The 26,392-nt window shown below is 48.2% G+C and overlaps 12 protein-coding genes across 12 annotated transcripts; 7 read left to right on the forward strand and 5 right to left on the reverse strand.

The window, feature by feature from the left end:
* Window positions 1-243: 243 nt before the first annotated feature.
* N7455_002811 (Zn(II)2Cys6 transcription factor) lies at window positions 244-2,046 on the reverse strand (the record flags this gene model as incomplete). The annotated part of the gene is made up of 1 exon (XM_040959937.2): window positions 244-2,046. One exon carries the CDS (start codon window positions 2,044-2,046, stop codon window positions 244-246), a length of 1,803 nt encoding a protein of 600 aa, XP_040809647.2.
* A 405-nt stretch (window positions 2,047-2,451) lies between these two features.
* On the forward strand, window positions 2,452-3,604 carry N7455_002812 (alpha/beta hydrolase; the record flags this gene model as incomplete). Its single annotated transcript, XM_065604368.1, has 3 exons — window positions 2,452-2,529; window positions 2,584-2,988; window positions 3,047-3,604. The coding sequence occupies 3 exons, from the start codon at window positions 2,452-2,454 to the stop codon at window positions 3,602-3,604; spliced, it is 1,041 nt and encodes a 346-aa protein (XP_065462859.1).
* Window positions 3,605-4,625: 1,021 nt separating this feature from the next.
* On the forward strand, window positions 4,626-6,420 carry N7455_002813 (sugar porter family MFS transporter; the record flags this gene model as incomplete). The annotated part of the gene is made up of 5 exons (XM_040959933.2): window positions 4,626-4,700; window positions 4,755-4,779; window positions 4,843-5,545; window positions 5,602-5,967; window positions 6,036-6,420. The coding sequence occupies 5 exons, from the start codon at window positions 4,626-4,628 to the stop codon at window positions 6,418-6,420; spliced, it is 1,554 nt and encodes a 517-aa protein (XP_040809670.2).
* Window positions 6,421-7,086: 666 nt separating this feature from the next.
* Window positions 7,087-8,076, forward strand: N7455_002814 (alpha/beta fold hydrolase). Its single transcript, XM_040959909.2, has 2 exons — window positions 7,087-7,575; window positions 7,677-8,076. The coding sequence occupies exons 1-2, from the start codon at window positions 7,140-7,142 to the stop codon at window positions 8,042-8,044; spliced, it is 804 nt and encodes a 267-aa protein (XP_040809642.1). The 5' UTR covers window positions 7,087-7,139; the 3' UTR covers window positions 8,045-8,076.
* A 98-nt stretch (window positions 8,077-8,174) lies between these two features.
* N7455_002815 (intradiol ring-cleavage dioxygenase) lies at window positions 8,175-9,181 on the reverse strand (the record flags this gene model as incomplete). Its single annotated transcript, XM_040959872.2, has 3 exons — window positions 8,175-8,375; window positions 8,439-8,871; window positions 8,934-9,181. 3 exons carry the CDS (start codon window positions 9,179-9,181, stop codon window positions 8,175-8,177), a joined length of 882 nt encoding a protein of 293 aa, XP_040809605.2.
* Window positions 9,182-9,796: 615 nt separating this feature from the next.
* On the reverse strand, window positions 9,797-10,997 carry N7455_002816 (tRNA 2'-phosphotransferase). Its single transcript, XM_040959920.2, has 2 exons — window positions 10,822-10,997; window positions 9,797-10,758 (listed from the first exon to the last, which is right to left on the reverse strand). Exons 1-2 carry the CDS (start codon window positions 10,984-10,986, stop codon window positions 9,886-9,888), a joined length of 1,038 nt encoding a protein of 345 aa, XP_040809615.2. The 5' UTR covers window positions 10,987-10,997; the 3' UTR covers window positions 9,797-9,885.
* Window positions 10,998-11,504: 507 nt separating this feature from the next.
* Window positions 11,505-14,585, reverse strand: N7455_002817 (uncharacterized protein; the record flags this gene model as incomplete). Its single annotated transcript, XM_040959887.2, has 4 exons — window positions 11,505-12,781; window positions 12,835-12,927; window positions 12,982-13,983; window positions 14,036-14,585. The coding sequence occupies 4 exons, from the start codon at window positions 14,583-14,585 to the stop codon at window positions 11,505-11,507; spliced, it is 2,922 nt and encodes a 973-aa protein (XP_040809655.2).
* A 276-nt stretch (window positions 14,586-14,861) lies between these two features.
* On the forward strand, window positions 14,862-15,904 carry N7455_002818 (Efg1 domain-containing protein; the record flags this gene model as incomplete). The annotated part of the gene is made up of 2 exons (XM_040959948.2): window positions 14,862-15,279; window positions 15,345-15,904. 2 exons carry the CDS (start codon window positions 14,862-14,864, stop codon window positions 15,902-15,904), a joined length of 978 nt encoding a protein of 325 aa, XP_040809644.2.
* Window positions 15,905-17,731: 1,827 nt separating this feature from the next.
* N7455_002819 (lanthionine synthetase C family protein) lies at window positions 17,732-19,475 on the forward strand (the record flags this gene model as incomplete). The annotated part of the gene is made up of 4 exons (XM_040959877.2): window positions 17,732-17,912; window positions 17,971-18,544; window positions 18,606-18,619; window positions 18,667-19,475. The coding sequence occupies 4 exons, from the start codon at window positions 17,732-17,734 to the stop codon at window positions 19,473-19,475; spliced, it is 1,578 nt and encodes a 525-aa protein (XP_040809610.2).
* A 434-nt stretch (window positions 19,476-19,909) lies between these two features.
* Window positions 19,910-21,566, forward strand: N7455_002820 (uncharacterized protein; the record flags this gene model as incomplete). Its single annotated transcript, XM_065604369.1, is given in 5 exon segments — window positions 19,910-20,204; window positions 20,269-20,308; window positions 20,370-20,576; window positions 20,633-21,227; window positions 21,243-21,566. The coding sequence occupies 5 exon segments, from the start codon at window positions 19,910-19,912 to the stop codon at window positions 21,564-21,566; spliced, it is 1,461 nt and encodes a 486-aa protein (XP_065462860.1).
* A 473-nt stretch (window positions 21,567-22,039) lies between these two features.
* On the forward strand, window positions 22,040-24,809 carry N7455_002821 (uncharacterized protein; the record flags this gene model as incomplete). Its single annotated transcript, XM_040959925.2, has 2 exons — window positions 22,040-22,325; window positions 22,387-24,809. Coding segments are annotated over 2 exons (2,709 nt in total), but the record flags the coding sequence as incomplete, so codon positions are not given.
* A 375-nt stretch (window positions 24,810-25,184) lies between these two features.
* Window positions 25,185-26,298, reverse strand: N7455_002822 (40S ribosomal protein eS26; the record flags this gene model as incomplete). Its single annotated transcript, XM_040959882.2, has 6 exons — window positions 25,185-25,290; window positions 25,355-25,457; window positions 25,575-25,702; window positions 25,907-25,943; window positions 25,995-26,079; window positions 26,257-26,298. 6 exons carry the CDS (start codon window positions 26,296-26,298, stop codon window positions 25,185-25,187), a joined length of 501 nt encoding a protein of 166 aa, XP_040809679.2.
* Between the last annotated feature and the right edge of the window lie 94 nt (window positions 26,299-26,392).

The raw sequence follows: 26,392 nt of genomic DNA on the forward strand, positions 1-26,392 counted from the left end.
AGGGATAACAGTACAATATAGGTTTGGCGTATCTAGAGTATGTATCCCGAGTGGGTATCGTGGAGCGGAAGTAATCAATAGCGGGGAAGATAAGCTACATATGAACCGTTCAAAAATCAAGTGGCCATTGGTTTTGGTTAAAATGTACTTTAGTGGATGTGAGAATATGTATAGTGCCTCTGGTTTGAGGCGATTGGCGCATGGAAAAAAGCTTTAACGTTGACTTTTGCATTATCAATTAGTTTATTCCAAGACAAATGGCTCTATCTCCTTATGCCCGATTAGTTGCCAATACGTGATACGACTCTGGTGTGATCTCCGTTGGGAAAAGGTAAAGGAAAGGGCTTTATGAGCTCGCCGAAAGTTCTCTCCTTCCTTAGAAAGTGCTTCGAACCGTTCCAATACCCAATCTCTATGGAGCATGTCATCAGTCTCGAGGGCAACAATGAACAATGGCCATGCGATTTTACATAAAGCTTGATTTCCTTCGTCGGCACAGGCCTGATAAGCCAGCGTAATGATTTCGCGCAAGGCCAGTCTTTGCTTATCGTTGAGCGCCGTAGATGCGCCAAAGACACAGTACAGCAGGAGAACCACCGCATGATACAATGGAACCACCATCCTCAGATTGAGCACGTATCTCCTCTGAGATCCATCTTTCGGTAAATTCAACGAGCTCGCAGTAGTAAGGAGCTCCCTGTATCTCAGACCAACATCATTAACAGTGCGAAAAAATTTCTCAAAGTCAAATTCCGCACCAGTTCGAGAATAAGGAGCAATACTTGTCAATTTGGACAGCATATAGCGAAGTTGACCAGATTCTGCCTGAAGACAGAAGATCTGACTGCATTGAAGATCCTCGATGAGTTCACTTTGGGGATAATGAGAGTCCCATACATCGCGATATACCATGGTGGAATATCTTTGAATAATTGTAAAACCGCTTAGGCGCGAGGAAGTCTCATCTTGGGTCAGATCAAACATAGATTCTCCAAGCAGATGATTAAAAGTTGCATTGATCCCATTCAGAGCGGCGCTCCCGTCCACGATAGCAATCCACAGTAGCAACTGGCTGCTGAGTCGAGTGATGCCAAAATACTCCTCATCAGCACGGGTTCCTAGGCCTCCACCTCCTGACCTAGCATGTTCGGGGTAGGATTGGTGAATCATGGCGCAAAGAGTTTTGAGCCGCCCTTGTAATAGTAGAGCGGCACCGCGTAGATGAACAGATAGATCAGCGCCGATCCCATCACCATGCGCGACTTCGTAAGAGATCATCAACCAGAGCGTAGCAAGGATGAAATCCAGATCAGTGACCTGGGTAAGGTTTTGAATCGCAGAAGCGAGAAGCTGAAGTGCGGTACCGTAATGCGCCGCAGCTTCGGACTTTCGAAGTTGCATATTGAGGGAAAGGGAAGGGTCGTAACATAACTTCAGGGAGCCCAAGGCGCATACCATATGGAGGACCATGGGGCTTTTTGCTGCCAGTGTCCATATCAAGGCTGGACCACTGTATTCTGGAACTTTGGTATCGACTCGTAGTGCCATAACAAAGCGCACATAGTGTATTGCCTCGTGGTCATATTCTGACAGGAGTATGGAGTGAGGAGGCTGAAGAGACGTCTCTGCATATATTGGCGAGGAACGGAGTAGCCGTGTTTCAAATTGGCGGGGCGGGAGAAGCAGCGTCTCTTCGGTGGATATTTCCAAGCACGAGGCTATTTGAACCGATGATAAATCGTGGGGCCGAGATGAATGCGAAGAAGTGGGACTGGTTGCAAGGTCGAGCATTGGCCCTTGACCATTGGCAGCGGAAACAGGATTGGGATGGCAAATCCGACTCCGACGGGTGTACTTCTTACGCGGACGAGCTGTATAATCACATTGCCTGTTCAGGCGAATACATTTCTGGCAGCTCGGCCATTCTTCATCGCATTTGACTTTCTTATCTCGACATGTCTGACATCCACGACGCGACCGCGACCTTCGAGCTGCAGATACAGAATGTTCTTCCTGGTCTCTCGTAGAGGAAATGAACGATGTCATGGTTGACATACAGTTGCTAGATGCTATGGAGAGCGACACGACGAAATAAGCGATGTGAAAGAAAATAGGGTGGATTTCGGATATTTAGAAGTGGACCTCAGGAGGATATGTAACTAAATAGCCCATTACGTTACCTTACGTTATGGTACTAGTGCAAAGCTTATCACAGGAGATTTCTAAACTGCAAAAGCTTATATGTATTCAACATGAATGAGATCAAGAGGAAGTATCTGAGTTGACAAGACGTTACGGAAACAGCCGGTCGGATAATCTGGGATTGACCATGAACGTTTGTCAAATGTAAGTGAATTGCTCACAATGCTTTATCTAAAGTGTCTTCTTTTGTCTTTTGTCCTAGTAAACCTTTCCGCTTTGTGTTCCCTTGCTGCTTACTATCAGCAAGATATGGCAAACCCAACTGCCTCAATCGATAATCCAGAAACATGGCACTTGTTTGCTCAATTGGATCGAGAGTTTCTGCAGGTAAATGCTTTCATTATCTACAATTAAGGTTTCTTTTTCTAACTCTGAAAATAGCTGGTTGATGGCGGCACAGGATCAAGTCTCGAAAATGAGGAGATGATTCCATGCCTAGCAGAGTTTCGTTCGAGGCGCAACCGGGTGTTTCGAGAAAAAGCAGACAATCTGCTTGAAGAAACCAATGGGGAGGTTACGGAAAAAGAAATTTTCATTCCGGTGCGAGATGGCAGCACAGTTCGGGCACTTGTGTATCGCAGCAAGTGTGGCGCGACAAAGAACATGCCTCTTTTTGTTATTGTCCATGGAGGCGGATTTCGTATCGGCAACGCTGAGCTGGAGTCTAAAGCATGTATTGGTGCCACGCAGAGATATGGATGCGTTTCGGTCAGCTTGGAGCACCGTTTGTCGCCTGAGTTCAAATTCCCTGTTGCTTATGAGGACTGCTGGGACGCGTTACTCTGGGTAAGCAGACCACCTGACATAAAGTAACCCGATTTACTGATGACTGCTGAAAACACAGCTCGCTAAAAATGCAAACACGATTGGTGGAGACCCATTGGAGGGTTTTGTATTTGGCGGAACATCTTCCGGGGCTCATATTGCGAACGCACTCGTACATCGCGCCCGTGATGAGAATATCCAGCCTCCAATCACTGGGGTATATCTGAATGCGGCGCCTACTTTGGCTCCACAAGCTATGACGGATGAGTATCGTGATCTTTCGAAGAGCCGAGAGGCTCTCAAGGACGGCCATACACTTAACTCGAAAAGTATTGAATTGTATGATCATGAGATTCAGCCGGATTTCTCGTCTCCCTTGTGGAGTCCTCTGCTGTGGCCGACAGGACATGGTGATTTGCCGCCAACCTTTTTCCAGATTTGCGGTGCTGATCTGCTGAGGGATGATTCTTTAATCTACGAGAGAGAACTAAGGGTTAGGAATGGTCTCAAGACCAAGGCAATTGTCTATCAAGGCTTACCCCATGTATTTTGGTACACACATCCATCCCTTTCTGCGAGCAAAAGATTTGAGGAGGACACAATATTGGGGGTGGGATGGCTTTTTGGTGATAAATAGAGAATTCAGAAAGATTTGAATAGTACATAATTATCGTATTGTAGTAATGTACTCGGTTTATTTCTACAATTTTTATAAGAAATCTAAGAAAAGGGAGAGAGAGTCCCAGTCCAAGTGAGAGAAACCTATGTACCCATGAAAGTCGTAATGCGAAGGAGAATGCCAATGCTGATAAGCAATGAATACAAAATGAATCCGTGGATGCACCGTCTACATTTTACGTCCCTGTCTTCTGTTCTCACACACAATAAGAACACCTGCCCATGAAGCTTCTAGCCAATTCCGACTTAACAAGATCAAACCCCTTTCTCCGACATTCCCGCTTTAGCATAGATTGCTATTAAGTGTTGTTTATTGCATTCCCCTATACGAGTAGCGTATATTCCAGTAACGAGTCAAGGTTCTCTCCTCCCTTCATTGTCGGACTCTTCTTAATCAATATATTGAAACCGAGCATGTACGCGGTCTGATTCATAGATTTGACAACACAGCGAGTTGGCAGCGGCTTTAACACATTACCATCATTATTAAATAGATTATTCGGCCTAACTGCTCCATACAACTACTCAAATACATGCTTTCTCAATTTATTGTACGTCTCACATTAGAGTAAAACGTGCCTCGGTGTCTAGGAACCTTCTCCGTATGTTCCTGGAAGGAATACCATACATATACCGCGATATTGTAACTTGAAATACATAGGGTAGATAACTGGGGAAATAGCCGACCGTTTACTCCCACTATCGAATTAGGCGACACCGTTCCGACGCCAGTCCGAATCCGGATATCATGGTTGATAACGACCACGCGCCCTTGCCCCTGTATCTTTTTTTTCCCCAGACTTCACAGATAAGATACCGGGCCTATCAGCCTCTAGCGATTTGCACCTCGAGACAATCAGATATCAAAGCCACAGAAATGATATTAGTATATAATTATCACTCAATTTCCTCCCTTTTATTGTATTAAACGGCATTTCAAATCTTTTGAACTCGACAGCCTTGATCTCAAAATCGCCGCAATGGCTTCTCCCAAAAATATGAATATCTTCAGGGAAATGACTGCTCAGACATTCATGACAGCCTTGTTCTCTTCTGTGAGTTTCCCTACCTGTCATGTAATCATGCACTAACCTCAAATCTCGATTTAGCTCGGTGGTATTGGTTTTGGCATTGGTACGTCTCAGGGGAGAACTTCTCTGTCCATGAAATCTGCATGTTAACTCATCATCCGCATAGATTATGGCTACTGGTCTGGAATGCTAGATATAGCCCAATTTCTCAAAGACTTCGGCGTCTATGACGGCAGGACAGACTCCTACTACCTCCCCTCGAGCTGGCAATCCGCAGGCAGTGGTCCCCCCGTTGCTGGTCTCGCAATTGGTGCTTTGATTTCCGGCCTAGTTGGCAAACACCTTGGTCGCATTAAGACTTTTCGCTTTGCCTCGATAATCTCTGCCGTGGGGGTCATTATCCAATCCACTGCCATACATTCTTACTGGCAGATTATGGTCGGGCGTCTCATCAATACATTGGCACTCGGAATCCTCGCAAATGCAATTCCTGCCTACTTAGCTGAGATTTCACCACTCTCTATCCGGGGAACATTGATCAATTGCTACCAATTCTCTGTCTCTGTTGGGGCTATCCTCGTCACGGCCATGAATTGGGGCATGTACCAAAGACCAGACCAGTGGGCATACCGCTTGGTCTTCATTATTCAAATATTTGTTCCACTGACGTATATAAGTGGATCTTTCTTTATTCCAGAAAGTCCTCGCTGGTTGGTGGGACAAGGACGGTATGCAGAGGCAAAAATGGAGTTAGAGGTTTTACGCAAAACGACCTCGGATGAACTTCTTGGGCGAGAGATCGAATTGATTATTGCTGCCGAGGAGGAGAACAAAGCTCAGTTCGGCATTTCTTGGTCAGAATGTTTCCGGTATGTTGCTTCTTTGCCGCTTGCGAGCCACGCAAAAGAATTGACAAAATGTACAGAGGAACCAACCTGCGACGAACCCTGATTGCAACTGGCGTGCAGTGCTTGCAACAGGCGCAGGGATCTTCATTTATGGGTACCTATTCGGTCTTGTTTATGAAGTCCATCGGCGTTGACGACGTTTACAAAATTTCAATCCTGACATCATTAGTAATGACGGTTGCGTCTGGATGTGGCTTTTATGTTCCAGATAGATTTGGTCGGCGCTGGGTCTTGATTGGTGCAGCCCTTGTTCTCGGAATAAGCATGTTTACGATGTCTGGAGTCAAAGACGCTGGCTTGGCAGGAAACAAAACGGCTAGGAATACAGCCTTAGCCTTTGTTTTCATTTGGCAATTCGCTATGTCAATTGGTTGGAGCAGCTGGTATGTTGGACCTGCATGATCACTCGACCGTTGCATTGCTTTTGGGGCCCCAACTGACGTGACTGTAGTGTGTGGATCATCACAGCCGAAGTCCCAACCCTTCAGTTACGTGAGAAGACCATGACCATTGCTTGCTTTATTGGGTTCTGTGTATCAGTTCTCGTAACCTTCGTCAGTCCATTTATTCAAGATCCCGGGTATGGCAACCTAGGAGGAAAGATTGGTTACCTTTACGGTTCTTTTTCGTTTGCTGCGGCACTCTGGACCTTCCTTTTCTGTCCTGAAACAGGGTTCCGCAGCCTAGAAGAAGTTGACGAGCTGTTTAAGAACCGCGTGTCGGTATGGGACTTCCATAAGTATCGGACAACTGGCTTTGGGGCCGAGATAGCCGAAGTTGAGCACGCTTCTCAACCCAAAGAGGCTTTGCTGGACAAACCGGATGTTGAAAAGTGAATGATTACTATTTTTAACCGCCTATCGCTCTCAAGGTATCAACAAGAGCTGTCTGATATCAGGTGAATTAAGTCACCTTTGTCAATTACTCCATTGTTTTCTATAGCTTCTATACTTTAGTTTACGGGGGACTAAATCGAACTTGAATAATGACTATAAGGTCCTGATTGGCCGGTATTAACTTAGCCAGTCGGGGATTTTGGGTGTCGTCCGGCCTTCATTTGAATCCAAATCTTATTCTATCAGCTATTGTTCCTTACATTGCTCGTGCTTCCCGATCGTCCACGTAGTATTATATATTGCGGCTAACAAGAATAATAACCAAACAGCCTAAGAAGGCCTTATAGCGAGGTTGTAAGGTGATCTATATATAGATAGATCTTTAATAGAACGATTCCGGGCTTATAACTAATAGAAATCTGTCTATATTCAAATATATAGGTAAAATAGTATATATAACTCTAAAATGACAAAACCCGTAATTTCAACAATCTGTGCGGTAACGATGACTAACTGTAATATACACTTTTGTATGGTAAACCGAGTACTCGAAATCACCCGACTTCGTGTATAATATCTGGTTTCTACCATGTATTCGGACTTGGTATTCGACAGTATATAACATAGTTCTCCAGGCCTGCCCGCCTATTCCTTCATTCCTCCATTCCTTCATACATTGTCGTCTTGAAAGCCCATTCCCATCGGACTCCCAATTCACAATGCCGTTCGTCCAAGCAAATGACCACCGTCTCTACTATGCTGACTCCCACCCCGCCGGCCCTCCAACCCCAACCGGCCTAACCTTCATCTTCATTCACGGGCTGGGCTCTTCACAGAACTATTATTACCCAGTAATCCCGCATCTTACAAAAATCCACCGCTGTATCACAATCGACACATACGGCGCTGCCCGCTCCCCGTACACCAATGACACAGTCACGATCCCCGGCATCGCAGAGGATGTCATCGGCGTGCTGGACTCGCTGCATGTCCCCAAGGCCGTCGTAGTCGGCCATTCAATGGGCGGACTCGTAGTGACAGAGCTAGGCGCACGGTATCCCGACCGCGTACAGGGCGTTGTAGCCATTGGGCCGACTCACCCGTCAGATACGTTGGTGACGGTCATGAATAAGAGATCGGAGACTGTTCTTGAGTGTAAGTTCTACTTTATTCTATTCTATCTGATTGAGTTATTCTGTTTTATGCGGTTTTTTTCTTTCTCGAATTTCTGTACAAATGTGCTAAATCCTCTGCAGCTGGAATCGAGCCAATGGCAAATACCATTCCCTTTGGAGCTGTCGGCTCGCGCAGCACCCCGCTTCAAAAGGCTTTCATTCGGGAGTTGATCCTGGGACAGGATCCTAAGGGTTATGCTGCGCTGTGTCGCGCTATTGCTGCCGCCAAACCGGCGGACTATGCTGCTGTCAAGGCGCCTTTCCTGCTTGTTGCGGGCGAGGAGGATAAGTCTGCTTCTATGGAGGGGTGCCAGCATATCTTTGATCATGTCTCCAGTGAGCAGAAGTCACTGGAGGTATTGAAGGGAGTTGGACATTGGCATTGTATTGAGGCTGCTGATGAGGTGGGTGGGTTAATTGCCAAGTTTGCGAATGTTGTGAATGCTTGAAAGAGACTCTATTTAGAAAAGGAATAATGAATATGCCAGTAAATTTGTTTGGTCATCTTGGTTATGTTTAATGCCGCTATCGTCAAGTACATCAAAAATCACAAATTGCTACTTTAATCCCGCTGCTCGCTCATGCGCCATTGGTACTAGTCTCGAACTTCACCAGTTTCACATCGTATTTGAGCTCAGTGGCAGCTTGAGGATCATCCTTGCGCGGCACAAAGTCGACAACAAGCGAGTCCTTGACAGCAAACACAGAGTCATTGTCAAGGTACTTATCCTTGCGGTCGAAGATCTGTGTTGTCAAAGGACGGTAGTTATCATACGTAGCCTGGGCAGGGTATTAGCTTCCGCCTCAACAACCCGACATCAAGAATACCAGGCTAAAACTTACAATAATGTGAATGTGCGCAGGGCGGAAAGGGTGACGGTCCATCAACTCAAGAATCTTGCCAGCAGGACCATCGTTCGGAACAGGATACGGCGTCGGACGCAGGCAGTAAAACGAGTACTTTCCATCCTCATCCGTCTTGAACTTGCCGCGCAGATTGAACTCAACCTGCTCGGGGTCCTGCTGCTCATACAACCCGTTCGTAGAAGCCTGCCACACCTCAACCGTCGCACCGACAAGAGGCTGCTTGGTCTGGAAGTCCATGACGCAACCGTGCATGAAGGTCATCTCACCATCAGCCGGTTTCGTCTTGACGATGTCCTCCCCGTTCTCACGGTACGGTGTATCGGCGCGGAAGAACGGGCCCAGGATGGCCGTGGCTGTGGGTGCATCTTGTGCTTCTTCGGCGAGAGTGAAGGTGATTTCGTCAACGAGGCTATTGTGACACGGAACATTCATTAGCTGCTGACTTTTCCCGCAAACAACACTTTGGCTTACGATTCCAGTCCTAGTACATCGCAAACTAGCTGTCCCTCATTCCGCTTATCGTCGCTCATCCGTCCTGCCCAATTGAGCATCTGCACGCCGGCCATCCACTCGTCGACGGTGAGTTCCTCCTCGCGCGCATAGTCGTGCATGTGTCTGATTAGGCCGGCCATGAGCTTCCGCATGCGCGGGGTAGTTTTGGGACCCATCGCGTTGATGACATTGTCCGTGAAGGTGGGATCGAAGCGGTGCGTCGCCATTGTTGCGCGTAAATCAGTTTATTGCGATACGAGATGTCCAAGTGCGACTTCAAAATACAGAAATAAGGAGAGAGGATTTCAGTAACACAGGAGTATGCGATTATTGAAAATCCACGAGACTGTTATATACCCCAGTGATCCGACGGGACTTTTCACTCTGTCATCCAACCAGATCTGACCCAAAAAAAACATGACGCTTATTCAAGGATGACCCCGCAAAATCTGTGCCAATGGCATGATGGGGGTTGGAGGTATCGGATGTACAGAGAGCGCAGTGACAAGTCGGTTGGGGGGTTCGGAAGAGTTGCGCTTCCGATTTCCCCGCAGTCGGGTAGAGCCCTGTGGGGAGCTGGGTGAATTATTTTCTCGCCTTTAATACGATGTATAAGTTGCATTTTATACAAATTTGGCCGCCAGGATTAGTGCTATAGTAAGACAACACGCTACCTGGTATACCCCGGGGCTCTTCAGCTCAGCAGGACCCTATCAGCTCAGCCCTATCTATAATCAACCCTCTAAGTAGGGCTAGAGGCTCCTGGGTTACTAGGTTTAAATCCGAAGTGGGGGGTGTAAAGGATTCCATACATGGATATGTAGACCATTGGAAGGAGAATCATTTGTATTTCCCGTGCTGGTCTGTGTCGAGCTGAACAACAGAAAGTCCGGCTGGATATGATAATCCCTACAGAGCGTCATATCACCGCTCATCGCCGGCCCTTGGGATTTCCCTTTTTCGTAAGAGTCTCCGGAAGTTCTTGTAGAACCTCCCCATGCTCCCAGAGCTTACCCAGCCCAGCCTTGCGTTCCACGACCACATCGAAAAAGTCTAGCGAGACGAAATTCTGCGCCTCGCCCTTTTCAGGCTCCCCGGTCTTCGCAACAGGTATGCCCTCGCTAAGAATGACTCCGTTCTCGCTGCGCCAGAACGGTACACCAGCTTTCAGCGCTTTGCGCACATCGATATAAATCAAAACCTGCGCATCGCGCCGCATACCCGAGATGACGCGAGAGTCGTCGGGTTTCGATTTACCTTGCGCGGCATCCTCATTGGGAACGGCAAGCACCGATTCTAATGACGGACCAGTAGCGAAGTGAATGTGGTTCCGGCCCATACAGCGTAGTCCACCGGATTGTAGAATCGCAGGCCAAGTCGCGTGGAACGTGCCGTGGACGACGGTATCGGGTAGTTTTGATTCGTCGGACAGAGAAAGCGGCTCGAGGAAAGAGGCAGCGTCAACGGTCTTGATGCTGTGGCCTTGAGTGGCGCGAATTAAAAAGTTCGACGGGTCGGTATCTTTCACGGATAATGCTTGGTCGGTGCCTGTTTGTTGGGCTTCGCACGTGGCGGGTGCGGACTCCAAGACAGATGTCGCAGGCTGGTCTTCGCCCACAATAGTTGCGGCTTCATGCTCTGCATCTGGGTCTGTTACCGGTGTTGTTGTTGCTTGGGCTGTGGATTTGGTGGGTTGTGCGGATGGAATGTGGAGGAGGGCGAAGCGCTTTTTATCGGAGGAGCCAACGGCGTGGAGGATCTCGGGGAAGGTGACTTTTAGTGATTTGAGTTTCCTCCAATTTAACTGGACATAGGTATAAATTAGTATAGTGTAGGTTATTAGAGCAAGGGCAACAAAGCTGCATACCACGTCTGGCACGCTCGCATAACCCTGTGCGTTCATCTTCAGGCCTTCCTTTTCAGCGGCATGTCGCAGAAGCAAGCTTAATGCTTTGGAGACTTGGACATCGCGACTTTGGCCTTGGCCATGACCACGTCCCCGCTTATCTTTGTTGTTTTTTGGGTGATCCATTTGAGAAATTTGAGGGGAGTTGGAGAATGATATTTTGGTGGGGCAATTTATTATAAGCTCCGAGGTGATGGATGCGGCTCTACAAATGCGTACCTTACCTGACAAGTATTTTGTACAGTACATATGTAACTAAGTATGTATGTACCCCATGTGGGAAACGTATGAAATCAAAATACAGTACAATAATTTGAATTTCTGTGTAGAGGGTGATACGGTTTATGTTCGGTAGTTCTGCTCTAGTTTATTGCTGTAGGTTGCTGTCCCAATGGATCGAATTATCTAGGCAGTACGTGGAAATTATTAAAGGTCATATATAGAAAGGTCTCTTACGCAAAGTGTGCTTTATACACCTAAAACGACGCCTAGAAAGGCATCTAAACGGGCGTCTAAAAAGACATGAGGCCGCATAAGCGGCCGACTATTCCTGTTCTCAAATAAATCGACTCAATTGGGTATAGAATATCGCAGAAAGACAGGCCATCTAGTCCATGGCTCAGACGGGAAAATCAGCAAGATCATCACCGATCACAGATGCAGTTACACTCTGCTACAGGGCAGATCTTATGCCGCTTAAACCAGTCACTGGCATGATTCGCATGGAATCCATGGTTGCAATGGATACAGAATACCACAAACCGCCGCATCACCTCAGTCTCGGTAGGCTTACGAGAACCGGCCTCAGCATCCGCAGCAATACTGGCCCGTGACATTGGATCCGGAGAGCCCAGCCACAAGGTGCAGACGCCGCAGCGCGGCATATGTCGACCACACCGCGGACACACAGTCCCAGACATGACTGTGGGTGCCAGTGGGTTCCCGACGGTGGGATGAACATTTTCGGCACTCTTGGTAGATGGGGAGACCTGGGAGGAAGCGTCGTGCTGGGTGAGCGGGCTCGTACAGTAGTTACAGGTGAGGCTGACTTGCTGCGGCGGCGGAGGCATGAGTTTGCGACCGTCCGCAGTTACAGCGAAACGACGAGAGCCGACGTCGAATCGGGCTCGCTCGAGTTGGAGTTTCCAGGAGTTCATTTGTCGCCGGTAGGTCTCGCGCCAGGCCTCGAACTGGACAACGTGTTTTTGGTTGCTAACAAGCCGCGGCACGGTATGGCTCATTGCTAGCACGGGAGTTTGAACATCATTGAATTTCCCAATATACGATTGGAATAGACCCATGGCCAAATGACCCAGCCCCGTGAGCACGACTCCTTCGATATCGCCTTGATCAATTGCTTGGCTTGTGGCTTCCTTCAGATACTCAGTTAGTTCGTCATCCGGAAGCCAGCGTAGCGCGACCTCTACGCGATACTTCAGAGGTAGTGTGGTTTCCTTGATAACTGCATTCCAGTCGCCTTTGCTCACGAGGGCTAGGATCGCCCGCGCGTATGGATCGGTGAGTTCCTTCGCGATTTCCGCACAGGTTTCCTCCCAGTCTGTGTCATTGTCCCCCTTGGAGGCACCGGCGATCGCCATCGCCAGCAATTTATGAGCTTGGGTGGGGTTGTTGCTTCGAAGTCCAAGGTAAGCCAGCTTAGGCTCATCTTGGAAGACAGCCAGTGCAGCAGCTTTAGTATGCTGGTCTTCGCCAGATAACGTTTTCACTGACTCCTCCAGCTCACGGTAGGATTGCGTAGCACCGCAGAGACGAAGGCATAGTCGGCGGTGGTCGGGGAAATCCGTGTCACAACCTGTTGTCTCGGGGAGGTTCAACTGGGTTGCCCAAGTTCCCACTGCATCCGCAATTGTTTTAGCATCATCTTTCTTGGCGCTGATACAACGTTGTTCCAATCCACGGCCTGTTCTCATGTCAGTTTTGAGAAAAACTCGAAAACAAAGTAAAGGAACAAACCTATGTCATTATTCCAAACATTGCTCACACCTAGATAATTCAGGTCCAAGCCATTGACAACCATTGAGGTCCCCGAAGATTCGGTTCGAGCACCTAGAAAATTTATTAGATATGTGGTTGTGACTCCAAGGGAAACGAAATACTCACGTTCAATCCAGCCCCAGAAATCTTGTAGAGCTTGATCATCAGAGGCCACCTTTCGGTTTCGAGCCTCATCGAACAGATAACCCTCTTTGCACCGTGACTGATTAATTGTGGATAGAGTGAGCGCTTCTTTCGCAGTAAGAGGAACACCTGTCACCCCGAGAGCCATGGCGCGTTCCCGGTTCTCATGGCTTGGGACAGGCTCGAAATCAAGACTCTTTGATACGAACAGTTGACCATTTGAATTTGCCCCATGCTCTTGCGAGGTCAAACAGACGCGTGACCTAATGTTCCCGATCAGGTCAGAGATAGGTGAAATATGCTCAGACAGTGGGTGAATCGATCGCACATCTGAGTCACTCGATGAGATGCCACAAGCCAATACACTCCGTGAAGATAAATCAATTGGTGCGCAGGGGGGACGCGCGGTGATGATCTGGGGCTGTCCATTGCCGTCGAGTGCGATAGCACTTGGTTGAGGAGACAAGCTAAGATTCAGGGAATCAAATGAAACAACCCGGTCCTTTTCTTTGTAGCCACGAGCCGGGGTATCAAAGGGTACGCAAATGTCCCGCACGTGCTTAGTGTATACCGATTCTGGGTAATTTCTGTAAGATCCCTGACCCAGAGTCTCGTCTATCGAAGAGCGGTACTCCTCCGGCAAGTAGTCTTTGGCAATATCGTAATTCTTGAAATGGCCGCTGCTGGACAGCGCAGAAAGATTGCCTCGGTTCGTCCTTGAGAAGCGCAAGCTCCAGATGGAGGACTTTGGATGGAAAACATTCTTGAGTTCCAAAGCAGGCGTCGAGTGACCTGAGTCTGGGGCACTGGCGGAAGAGCCCATTGATGGAGATGTCAGTCGAGATCCAACGCGACGGTCCCACACGCAGATGGTGCTTTCATTTGATGGAATGCAAGACGCAATATAGTTCTCATCAAGCCAGTCAATAGCCAGATTATGAACACATCGAGTGGGAAATTGTAATGATGGATTGCCAGGTCCCTCTGTTACAAAATTAGCTATGCTTTTGTAGATATAAAGCCAGGAAAGACAAACCTCTCAGGTCATAGATCCGAACAAACTGGCCTTTGACACCAGTTACGATCGTGTCAGGCTGGTCTCGGAAGAACTTGATACTGGTGATAGGCTCTGAGCTGGCGAGCTTCCGCAAGGGCTCAGTGAACCCTTTACTTCCACCAGCAGGACTGAGTCGTTGGTTGACATCCCAAATGTTCAAGCAAAAGTCGTTCCGAACGCGATCGAGGCCCGATGCCACAAGACCGTGTGTACTAAATGCAACTGCATTGCAGTACCGTTGGTTGCGGACTGGGAATGAAAGAGACTCCTTGGCATCCCCATCGAGGCGTAGGATGGTGGCCTCTCCAGATGACTGACCCACGGCGATCAGGTTCTCATTTGAACTAGACCAGTCAAATGCGCGAAACCCAGGCACGTTGGTCAAGTTAGATAGCAATTCATGGCGTAAATTTTTGCCGTCAAACCCAGTCACCCTGCACAGACGAAATGATTTCCCTGTGACGTCGACTGACAGGAAGCGTTGTTCAGCGGCCGACGAGGTCGGGGACCAGCGAATGGCAGACTCCATGCTGGCCCTTTTACTAAGCGTGGTTCAGTAATTGACTCAGTAACATGGGTAGATCTGAGCTGCCAGATAGACAAATTCAAGCGGACAATTGGAGTAAATCAAATCAATGCGACGAGAGAGGGCCGCGGTGATGGTGATCAACGGAGACGCTCATTGGTTGGGCGCCAATCTGGGGGGACGGGCCGATAAATCCGCCGATATCTTTTTTTCTTATCGTTTTTGCTGTAGCTTCGAGATCTTTTTTTTTACCTTTCCTTTTCTGTTAGACCAACAAACATGTCTACAGATACTCGAAGCCACCGTGATCGGGCAGCTCCCTCAAAAAGGAAGACCAGGGATGGATCAGAGGATGTTCCTCCGGCCCGCAAAAAGGTGCACCGCAAGGCAGACAAAGCAGATGATCAAGTCCAATTCGAGGACTACAGCAGCAAAGGCGATGCATCGAAGCCCAAAGTGACCCGGAAATACAAGGACAAATTTGCTCCCAAACCCGAAAAGGAATACCCGTCGATTAACGACCTCAAAAAGCGAATTCGCGATGTGAAGCGACTACTCAACAAAATGGATTTGTCTGCCGATGCTCGCATCTTGCAGGAACGCGCCCTCGCTGGATATGAGCAAGATCTTGCGGACGAAACTACACGCAGAGAACGGTCATCATTGATCAAGAAATATCACTTTGTCCGATTCCTTGGTATGTGGCCGATAAGTCTACAAGTTCTTGAGTTCTCGCTAACGTACTTTGTTTTTATTGACTAGACCGCAAAACTGCCACCAAAGAACTCAACCGACTTACTCGCCGGGAGAAGGAAGAAGATCTGGATTCGAAACAAAAGGCTCGTCTTGAGGCAAAAATCCACACATGCCGCGTGAACCTCAACTACACGATCTACTATCCTCTCACCGAGAAATACATTTCAATCTACCCCAGTGGAAAACCCGATGCAACAGACCCAAATTCAGAATTGCAAACACAGGAAACCAAATCCAACGAGGCCAAGCCCCCGATGTGGTCTGTCGTTGAGAAGTGCATGGAAGAAAAGACACTGGATCTTCTTCGCGAAGGAAAGCTGCACATCAATGCTAATGGAGAGAAGATCCAAGCTTCGTCTTCTGGCACAACTACAGTTACAGATACCCACAAGGAAAAGAGCAAGAAGGGAGAGCAACAGAAAGAGACCAAGACTTCGAAAGATGACAAGAAGAGCAGCAAGAAGGAGAAAGCTGCACGCAGTGACCGGGCTCCCAAGAAACACGAGGCATCAGAACCAGCCAACGCGGAGGACCAAGATGATAGCGATGGTGGTTTCTTTGAGTAACCAATTCATACGTTCGATGCAGAATTCATTCATGTCTTATTTGTCTTGATATCCACTCTAGCATTTTATATATTCTATTGCAATACAGCCAAATGACACTATCTGTCTCCAAAGCTTCACCGAATAAAACGGGGTTCTCCGCCTGCATACCTCAATGCCATAGACTGATGTTGTGTTTCATCTAGGTTGTTAGGCGGAACACAAAGAATCGGTTTTGCTATGTACAGATATACCCATGCCGATATGGGTCACGCAGATATTTCCCAACTCGCGGCACTATATACACGGTGCCTAGCGTGTTGTGAAGAACTGGTATAACTGGAAGAAAAAGGAAAGGAAAATCGCACAGCCTACAGCAGATATTCTTTATATCTGATAGGTCATTTTTCATCACGCAATAGCGCACGAGATATCACCTGATACCTTCTTAGCCTGGGTCAAACACTTGCCCAAGATCTACCTATCTCCTGGTACGCTGCACACCATATATCTCGCTATGCTACCTGAAATATTATGGCATCTTCAAACTAATGCGCACTCTTTGCAGGTACGGGTTCGTTGAGATTGGCCCAGACCTAAGTAGCCATGCCCAAAATTCGAGAGGGTATTCTATGCATAAATACGTGCATTCTTGGATGACCTCTGCCCTTTATAACAAAGAATTTCAAGTTATTATGGAGGTGCCAGGTTCTCTTGATTTTCTACGAGACATGGCCTCATACTCCTTATCAATGGCCTGCAAAGGTCCCGCGGATTGTTTTCGTTTTCTCCCACATGCTGATCGCTGCCTGTACCTTATTTCCAAAGGATTCATGGAACCAATAGAAGATGATACCCTGTTCTACCAACGCACCATCAGCTTGCTTTCGTCTTACTACTTATACGCGAGCGAATGGGTGAGTTCAGCTTATGGGAGTGCTGATTCCAACAACATCAATTTCTGAAAACAGAGTTTCATATTGGCGCAATGTCTCCCTGCAACGTTTTATCGCATTGCAATATGCGAACCATCTTGACAACATAGGGGTTCCCTACCCTGAAAGACTACTTCTCGCCAAGGCAGAGAATTTGTGTCAAATTTCTCTTGGAATGGGTACACTATCATCCGATCCTTCTGTGAGAATATGGGCTTTGAACGATCTGGTAGGCGTCTACTTCCGGCGTTCACAAATCTGGAAACTTTTTCGGACTTTGATTGAGATCGCCCGTCTCGAGAACGAACTAAACAACAGACCAAGATATAAAAATCGTACAACTATTTTTATTCTTTTTCTGGCTCTCACGTTTCTTCTTACGGGCTACTTGTTTATTCGGGCCGTCGGATACATCTTTGGGACATGTTCCCACTTTATCTCTCTCGTCTTTTCCCTGAGGCTCCCAATGTTGGACGTTATCCTGCTGTCTCTGACTGGCTGTGTGACTTGGGCAACGTTTACCACATTGAGGCGATCTAGGGCGAGATGGAAGATGTTTCTTTTATGGCCTGGACTTGTGATCGTTATAGAGACTGCCAAGTGGGTGGTTCAACAGAATACCGCTTTTGGTTTTGCTATTTGCATTCTGCAGTTCTACTGGATGGCACCGGTTCTGATGTACGAGGCATTTGGGTGAGATTTTGGCTTCGTAGCTTTGCTGGTGGGGAAGATGCTGGATTCTGTTTTGGGGCCCAGCTGAGCCGTACCATGTTATGTCCCGCGGGGCATAGGTCGATCCCCCCGATCAGAACGGCAAATTTTTTCAGACCTGCATAATTGAGCTTCATTTCTGCATATCACGCCATATCCTTGCAAACATCTGGACAGCCTATAACTAAACAAAGCCTCCACCATGGCAGAGCGTCCGCAATACTTCGAGAACACTTTAACCCCGCTATCGATCAATGCGACCACTCTTTCCGAGAGCCTCCAACAGCTTCGTGTGGCGGTTCGCAATGGTGCCGAATTGATACAAGAGAACACTTCCTTACCTGAGACATGGGGCCCAAATGGCATGTTTAGGGCTTTCCCCGGTATTTCAAGCTCCACTCCCGCCTCTCCAAAGCATGGCCATCTAATCACCCAATAAAGGCATCGCTCTAGCATTCCTCCGCCTGGATTATCAGTCCTCGGTTTTAAAAGATCACCAGGCTGCTTCTCTTGACTATCGTTGTTACGCACTACAACGGGTTCCATCAAGCCTACCGGACACCCCTCTGTTAGCCTCCCGACTGTCTCCAGTTGGCTCGTCTTCACCTATAACTGCTATCACTTTGCGCATTTTGGCTACATTTGCAAAGAATGATTGGCAAGGTGGTGCCAATATCAGTATTGCAAGGGAGGATATCACTTGCCTTCATGAGGCCATGCAGTGCGCACTAAGTAATGAGCCTCTTGTTACCCATGATGGCAGAAAAATGGGTGGAGATGAGATGCTTTTTGGCCGAGCAGGACTACTTTGGGCTCTTTTGAACGTTCGTGCTCATAATTTTGACCAAGAGACCCAGGGATTTCTCTCACCTGTGCTGGGGGCAATTCCCGAGTTGATCCGAGCAATTATCGATGCCGGGAGACAAGGATCCAAGGAATACACTGAGAAGAATGGAGCCCAAGACGCACATCCATTGATGTATGCATGGATGGAGGGCCATTACTGTTTTGGGGCGTAAGTGCACCTCCAGCCATCTTGTATCGTGTGAGACCGCTAACAGAAAATGTATGTATAGGGTTCATGGAATAAGTAAGCTCGCAGGTGATTATTTAAACTAATGCTAATATGTGATTTAGCCGGTATTCTAACAATCCTACTCTCGTGTAAGTCCGAGGAGCTTACAGACTATCTTCATGTGATCGGTGGTACTATCACTGCGCTCTGCAAGCTATCCGGAGCTACCAATGGCCACCTCCCGATGACACTACCTCCGTATGGTTCCAAGCAGCGCTCCTCGGAACTAGTCCAGCTGTGTCACGGGAGCCCTGGACTGTTGATTCTCCTAGGCGCTGTCTTGAAAAATAAATCCTTAACCCGTGCCCACTGGGATCCAAGTTGGGACCAAGCCGTCTACTTGGGCACTGAGCGTGTGTGGGAAGAAGGTCTACTTTCTAAGGGAGGCAGTTTGTGTCACGGCGTGGCTGGCAATGCATGGGCGTGGCTCCTCCTCCATGACTGTTTTGAATACCACTCAGAGACTATGAACGAGGCTCGGGTACTTTACCTCCAGAACAATCAACTATCAGCACTTCCAAATGCCGAAGTGAACCAGGAACTCAATAGTGACTTCTTCCTCTCGAGGGCACTTGCGTTCATGTTGCATGCACGTCAAACTAAGCCATACAATACCTCGCCCATGTCTTCCGACAAAGATTATCGTATGCCTGATGAGCCGTACAGTTTGTTCGAAGGTCTTGCGGGCAATATTTGTGCCTGGGCTGATACGTGTGCGGTGCTTCAAGCCAGGCTGCGTAAGATGGAACTTGGTGAGCAGGGTGTATGCGCTACATCTGATATGTCGCGAGACCCAGTCTTCCGCGATGCTTTCATTAGGCAATTGGGCTTTCCAGCTCTGGGTGGGAATGGTGCAATGGGTATTTTCTAAATAGTCCCCTATCAGTTAGAAAAAGAAACTGTGAGACAAGCCGAGTAAGGCCCTATACGTTGAGGGGAGCGAAGAAATGCCAACGCGAGCGGCATCTAGAAGCACACGATGAACCAAGTTGAAGTAGAAGAAATCAGGTCGCCGGTGTATTATTGAAAATCCAGGCCTCAAATCAGACTGACTCAATCTGTCAGCATATAGGGGTAGGGCAATCGTAGATTCAGCTGTAAAATAAAACCTGCGGCAGAGATCGCGCAAAGGTCCTTAGGATGCCGTGATTGCATCCCTGTCGCGGGCCATTTATTTGGCATCCGTGGATCGAGACAGCTTACAACCCCATGGTAGGGCCTATCCTTTGTAAATCTCCTCTCCAGTGATTACTTTCAGTTGAATGTTGGCAGCCACCTGGTGTTTATTTGCTATTCCCTTCCTCGATGCATCATGAGAATGAGACTGCTCCGCTATTGGGACCGCGCAGGTCCAGATCACCACTGCGCCCGCAGAACCCTCACCTTGCGACTTTTCTCTTATCCCTGTGCATCTTTTTCTTGTCCGGGGCTACTGCGATCGTTCAAGTTCCCTTGACCCAGCTGATGGAAGACAACTTGTGCGATCAATATTTAGGTGAGATTGGGCGACAGGGCTCAAGAGCGATATGCAAGGCCGACGGGATTCAATCTAAGCTTGCATATCTCAACGCTTCATTTGGAGTGATAGAGTCCGTGACCAGTATGTCAACCACAGTGACTGGTATTTTGACGGAAGGTCTCGGCGAACTCACCTGTCATACTAGGTCTCATTGCTGCATTCCCATACGGTGTCTTGGCTGATAAGTGAGTTCTTCCAACTATCTGCTGGAGGGACAGCAATGTAAACTGTTAAATATCATTCTAGGCTCGGTCGCAAACCGATCATCTATTTATCCAGCACGGGAAGTGTGGTGTACCTTGCTTATGTTCTGGCTGTCCTGAAGTTCTCGAATCTTTTGGTGATCGAATACATCCTCTTGGGCCCTCTATTCACTTTCATCGGTGGTGGAAGCACTGTTATCAATACCGGCCTATACTCCCTAGCTTCAGATCTGGTGCCTGACACAGATATGTATGCTACTTTCTGATACCAAGCGGTCTTGAACCCACTGACACTCATAAATCCAGAACAATTTCGTATTTTGTGATGGCATTTGGAAGCTTGTCTGGATCTTCAGCTGGTCCGGCGATCTCTTCTAAACTGATGGAAACATCTTCACCATGGCTGCCTGTTCTCATTGGTACCTTGATGGTTCCTGCCAGTATGGGCTTGCTGGTCTTCCTCCCTGAGGTGATCACACTCAGAGATGACTCTTCCGAGAGAGATGTCTCGGAATGGGGAGAGCCTTCACCTAGCGCGTTCAAATCACGTTTTTCACAGTCCTGGACCAGTCTTAAGGCATCAATCCAGAGGCTTCGCTCATTGCCAATGGTTTTGATTCTGGTCACTTATCTCCGAGTCAACCCCGAGGGTCTAGCCTATGGACAACTGCTCATGCAATATGTGAGCAAGCGATTTCACTGGACTTTCGCAGACGTTGGCTATCTCCTTACAGTTCGTGGGATCACTCAGATGCTCGTCTTACTTGTCTTGTTTCCTGTGCTATCAAAGCTGCTTTCAAAATACCTTCGGCCAGCTGTCAAAGACTTAATGCTTGGACGTGTCTCGGCTTGTTTGGTGATATTCGGGGCCCTTCTTACGGGAGCCTCACATATAGGCCTTGTAATATTTGGCTAGATATTTCAGGCATCAGGGGCCGGCTTGAGCGCCATATGTCGATCCATAGCTATGAGCTATATGACATCACACGATAAGTCGAAGATGAATACGATGATCGGGATCTCTGAAACTCTCGGCTCTCTGTTTGCAGGGCCGGTATTAGCGTGGCTTTTTGCACTGGGTATGAAGTTTAGAGGGGTTTGGTTTGGGCTCTCATACTTTGGCTTAGCAGCATGGTGTGGGCTCTGTCTACTTGGATTATTCATTTTGGAACCTGCCCAGGATCAGGAGATCATGGATATAGATGAAACCCAGCCTTCAACGAGGTCTGATGCGGATTAGAATGCCCCCGGTTGCACAGAAGACAATATTGTTAAGGTGTTTTGAGATAAATTCGTTTTCATTTTTCAGAGGTTTATTTGTTTATGTTTTATGCTTGACATTAAGTCTATTCAATGTCCAGCATGTTCTCCATGATTTTTGTGATTTTGGCCCTTCGGTGTCGGATGTATAGAAAAGTCCTTTGCACAAGCTATGCTTTTTGCCATCTTTGTATGCATCCATCTAGAAACAAGTCGAAGTGTCCTCACATATAATGTCGCTAATATTGTTTCGGGCTGCTAGTTAACCCCCGCCTGTTCATAGTTTATTCAGTGACGTCATATCTCTCAAAACCAAACTGCCACTTTCACAGACAGAAGTGCGAAAATGACAGAAACAATATAAATCAATAAGAGCCCGAATGCTGAAATCAATACATATGTAGTCTATGTACATGTATGTCAAAACGCTTCGGTAAAACTGTGTGGCTGAGTCGGGCAACTAACTCATGGGGCCAAACTCCCCCTGGGATTTTCACCATCTTTGAAATCTACAATGTCTTTGATCGAGAATTCAATAACATAGTAAACATGGATCTCATTCCTCCATCTTACGAATCTGCAACGGACAGAGATGCTTGGACAATTATTGCTCGCTACATACCTTCCAGCGACCTATGTGCCGCATCTTTAGTCTGTCACAGATGGCATGGTTTATTTATGCCCTTCCTCTGGGGTGATCCTGCATCTCACTTTGGTACAGATAACGATGCAGTCTATGGTAAGTAATACTAGGAACAACAGCGATTGCTCAAAAAGCAATACCTGACCGGATCACACAGTGGCTCTCACTCGATTCCGAAGAACACTCAAATACGCCCGGCAAGAGGTGCGGGCGTTGACCCATACCCTTCATCTCCCACCCGCTCTCTCGGAGATATATGGCGGTCCGCGACCGGGCTGGCTGAGGGACATACTCGAATACCTACCATGTCTCCAGTGTCTGATGGTCTCGAAGTTGCCTTTCTTTGACCACCATGCAATGACAGCATTGAAAACCCACGAAAGGTCCAGCCAGTATAATATACGGCTCTTGTTGGCTGAACGTGAGCCGAATACTACTTCTGCAAGCCTCGCACAGACTCTTCTCTTGTTTCCGGCATTGACCTACTTGGATCTTTCGTACACCACTCCAGCACGAGATCGCAATGTACTGTCTACACTAGCTCAGATGCCGTTTCTCCGGGTACTTAAATTGCGTGGCATCGGGCTGAAGGACAGTGACGCCGAGTTTTTAGCCAATGCGGTTCGACGACGAGTCCGTTGTTTGGATTTGAGAGACAACATGCTCACTGACATGGCAATTCGCTCCCTGCTACAGGAATCCTTTCTCCCGCTAGACGGGAGGGAAAGGCAACAAAGCCCAAGGCAGGCCACAGCCTCGCCAGGCCCCGACTCCCACTTTACAATCAATGAGTCTGGTTCGGACTTCTTCAAGCGGCCAGATTTGGATGAGCAGTTTGCAAAGCTTCTCGCTCAACCTGTTTTAATCCATCCGTGGGTTGAAGACTTGCCGCATACGGGAATCACCCATCTTTATATCACTGGCAATCAAATATCTGTGGAAGCTGTGGCGAGTCTTTTGGTCTCGTCCCGGCTACACGCCCTGGATTTTGGTAGCATAAGAACTCCAGACAAGGCATATCAGACGCATCGTGATGGGAACACGAAGTATCCCGGGGCTGAAAAGTTAGTTCCAATACTTGGTAAGATTGCAGGGGACAATTTGGTCTATTTACGAGGGCATCATGCCGTTCTCACTGGCCAGCCACCAGCTAAAGACGCTGCACCCAATGATGAGTTTCTTCCAGAGCTTTCGGCGCAAGAGTGCCCTCGCGAAGTCGAGCAATTTGAGCTGGATTCCTCTCAGCAGGTTTATGAGTTGCCCGAAGAGACAAGAGCTGTCTTTGAACTTGCGGATACATCAACAACTGGCTCAATTAGCTCATCTTCAACGAAAAAAGGGGTAAAGACTTCCCAGCCATTGACAACCTACGAGGATAAGCCTGCACCGTCAGTCAAGCGTGGGCCAGCTTTTGCTCCGGAGGTTGTACAGCCCATCCCTATACACGGTAGCGGTCATGGAGGTACAGGCTTTGGTGCTTCTGGGGCAGACACATGGGATACAGAGCAGGCTGAGGGAAGCACCTTACCATCCATTTCAATGTCTTCGGACTGCGACACACTTGCGACAGATTTCTCTCTCCGGGCTACCGTACAATGCAGCTCCCCAATCTCGCCGAACGATTCTCTCGCACAGATAGTACAGGAATTATTGGCAAAGCGACCACGTAATCAATCAATGCCACTCCAAGGAGGGAAAGAAAGCCGGTTCCCTTACCTACACCCATCACATGTTCCTCACCTGGAATCTTTGGTACTGACAGATGTACCCTCACATGTGGCGCCCAACTCACCAATACTCTCTGCCCTCACTCGGTTCATTACTGCCTGCTCAAACGAAGCGTTGCTAGCAACTCTACAGGCAGGATCAGACTACTCCCTCCCACCAGGGCAAGCGCGGATGCAAGCCGAGCAGCAGCGGTCACGATCTCTATTTGGCTTGCGACGTCTAGTCCTCGAAATCACACCTGTCAATACTTCTAAATTGACATCATGGAAACCCGGAAACCAATACAATGCCACGGGCCATTCAAGCACTGGTGACCGCGACTCAGAGAATCTTTGGTCTGCAGCCACCAATGATTTCAGCTTCTTTGGCGAAGAAGAGTGTGGAGTCCCTGAAAATGATGCGGGCAAATACTTTCCAATGGCTGTCCTTAACGAGAAAGTCTCGCTTATGCCCTCGGAGGATGACTCGTTGCATTCACCCAGTTCTCCTCGACTCGGGCGTCACCTTCCACAAAGTGCCGCGAACCCCGGTCCACCAGGGACTACTATAGACAGAAAGCAGCAGTCCCAGGTCCCCATGATTGACCTTGTAGCAGAGCTTGCGGCCTTTCGTCGGGGCAAGAAGGCTGAGTATGAGCAAGTGGTTCGTCGTGAGAGAGGACGGCGAAGCACGCTTGGCACGGGTGCTTCCGGCCTACTGATGCCATCATCGCCCCATATTTCTTTATCGCATTATGTCGAAGGTCATTGGAAGGGAGAGGTGAAGGTCGTGCGGAACCCGATGCCAAATGTGCGGACCGGAATGGTAGATATGTATGGGAACTATTTCGAGAAGGGGTACTTGTACCCATGAATTTTTGTAATTAGCAAGATACCCAGCAATACGACTGAAGATTTCTACGTCATGCGATCATGTTTTTGTAGGAATTTTTGATATTTTCTAAGTCCTCATTCGGACTTGAACCATCCATCCTCCCAGTCATAACAAGCCGTCGTCAACGGGCTCATAACCATCAAAATGCTAAAGAGACATCCAACCTGCCTTCATCGCACAATTGGTGCCATCTTTTTCATCCTCAGTGTAGGAGCAGGCCGGCAGTTTCGGGACCGAGCGTCACCCCTGCGATCCGGTCGAGAAGAACACCAATGCGAAGAGTGAAGACAAAATAAAAGAATTCATTTCAAACTAGTTCCATTTTATTTTGTTCGTCATGCGACATTCATCTCCTTACAGAGCCTTGGCAGCAGTAGGGGGCTGGAGCTTCTTGCCGTCCTTGTTGAAGCGAATACGAGGAGGGGGGGCACGGTTGCGGCGGCCTTCGCGGGAGCGAACACTGTTGGCGGGGTATTAGTATATGGAAGGCGATTGAGTATCGAGAAGAATCGGTGGAAACGTACCGGACAATCTTGCCGTGGATGGCGCAGGACACACAGTACTGGAGCTTCAAGTACATCTTGGGGACAGAGTACTCAGCGAAGACGGAAGCCTCGGAGATATCACCTGCAGAGCGAGAATCGTTAGTTACACTGGTTCGTCTGGAAATTCCTCGAATGGGTCGTAGTCATAAGATCTGAGATCTTGTCGTAGATTCGAGGTATCGGGAGAGTTGTCACGTACGGATGGCAGCGGACTCGACCATGTTGCGGATGGTGAAGCGCTTGATGGCCTTGTCCTTGGGGGTGCAGCGAGCGCAGTTGGAGCAACGCACAGGCTTGACGTGGCCGCGGCCATTCTTGTTGCGGCCGCTATCAAATCAATTAGTTACCGTGCCCCTTTAAGTTGCGAATCGATCGAAATCCAGTCTCCCATTCTTCTTGTCCGGCAATGTGCGTAGGTCGCGATTTTCGATGTATTTGGAGATGTATGTCGTGTGCGCTTCCGTCGGCGTCATTGCGGAGATGTCGAATGGGATACTGCTTCGCCGAGATGGGGGGATTTGTTGGTCTTACTTGTTCGCCCTCTTCTTGACCATTTTGACGGTTTGTTCTGTGGATGGTTAGGTATTGGTCTGTGGGTGAAGGGGGGGAGATAGCGTACGGTTGACTTGTCGGGAGTGGGTTGTCGAAGCTCGCTCACACAAAGTCTCTTTCGGGATGGATTGGATTCCGTTGTGCGGGTAGCCCTAAGCCCTTAAGCGAGATGGGTCACGGGGTTGATGCCTCAAATATCAGGCTGTAAAATCTCGGGAACTACGTGGATCACGTGCAAAGGGTCACGAGCAGGATGTCCGCCTAATTGGGCCTAGCGCCCGGATCGTACCGTGTCACTCAGTGTTTATGGCTCCTCATCCCCGACTAACGAAAGAAACACCCCTGTTGGGATCGACTATTGAACTGCCCATTTTTCTTCTCCTTCCCAGGAATTCTCCTTGCTTTTTCTCCCATACCAGTCTCACAACTTGACATCCTTGTTTGTTTGTGTCATCTCCCTTCCTT

Source organism: Penicillium solitum, assembly GCF_028829755.1.
Source record: "Penicillium solitum strain IBT 25940 chromosome Unknown utg000001l_segment0_segment0, whole genome shotgun sequence".
Classification (NCBI taxonomy): Eukaryota; Fungi; Ascomycota; class Eurotiomycetes; order Eurotiales; family Aspergillaceae; genus Penicillium; species Penicillium solitum.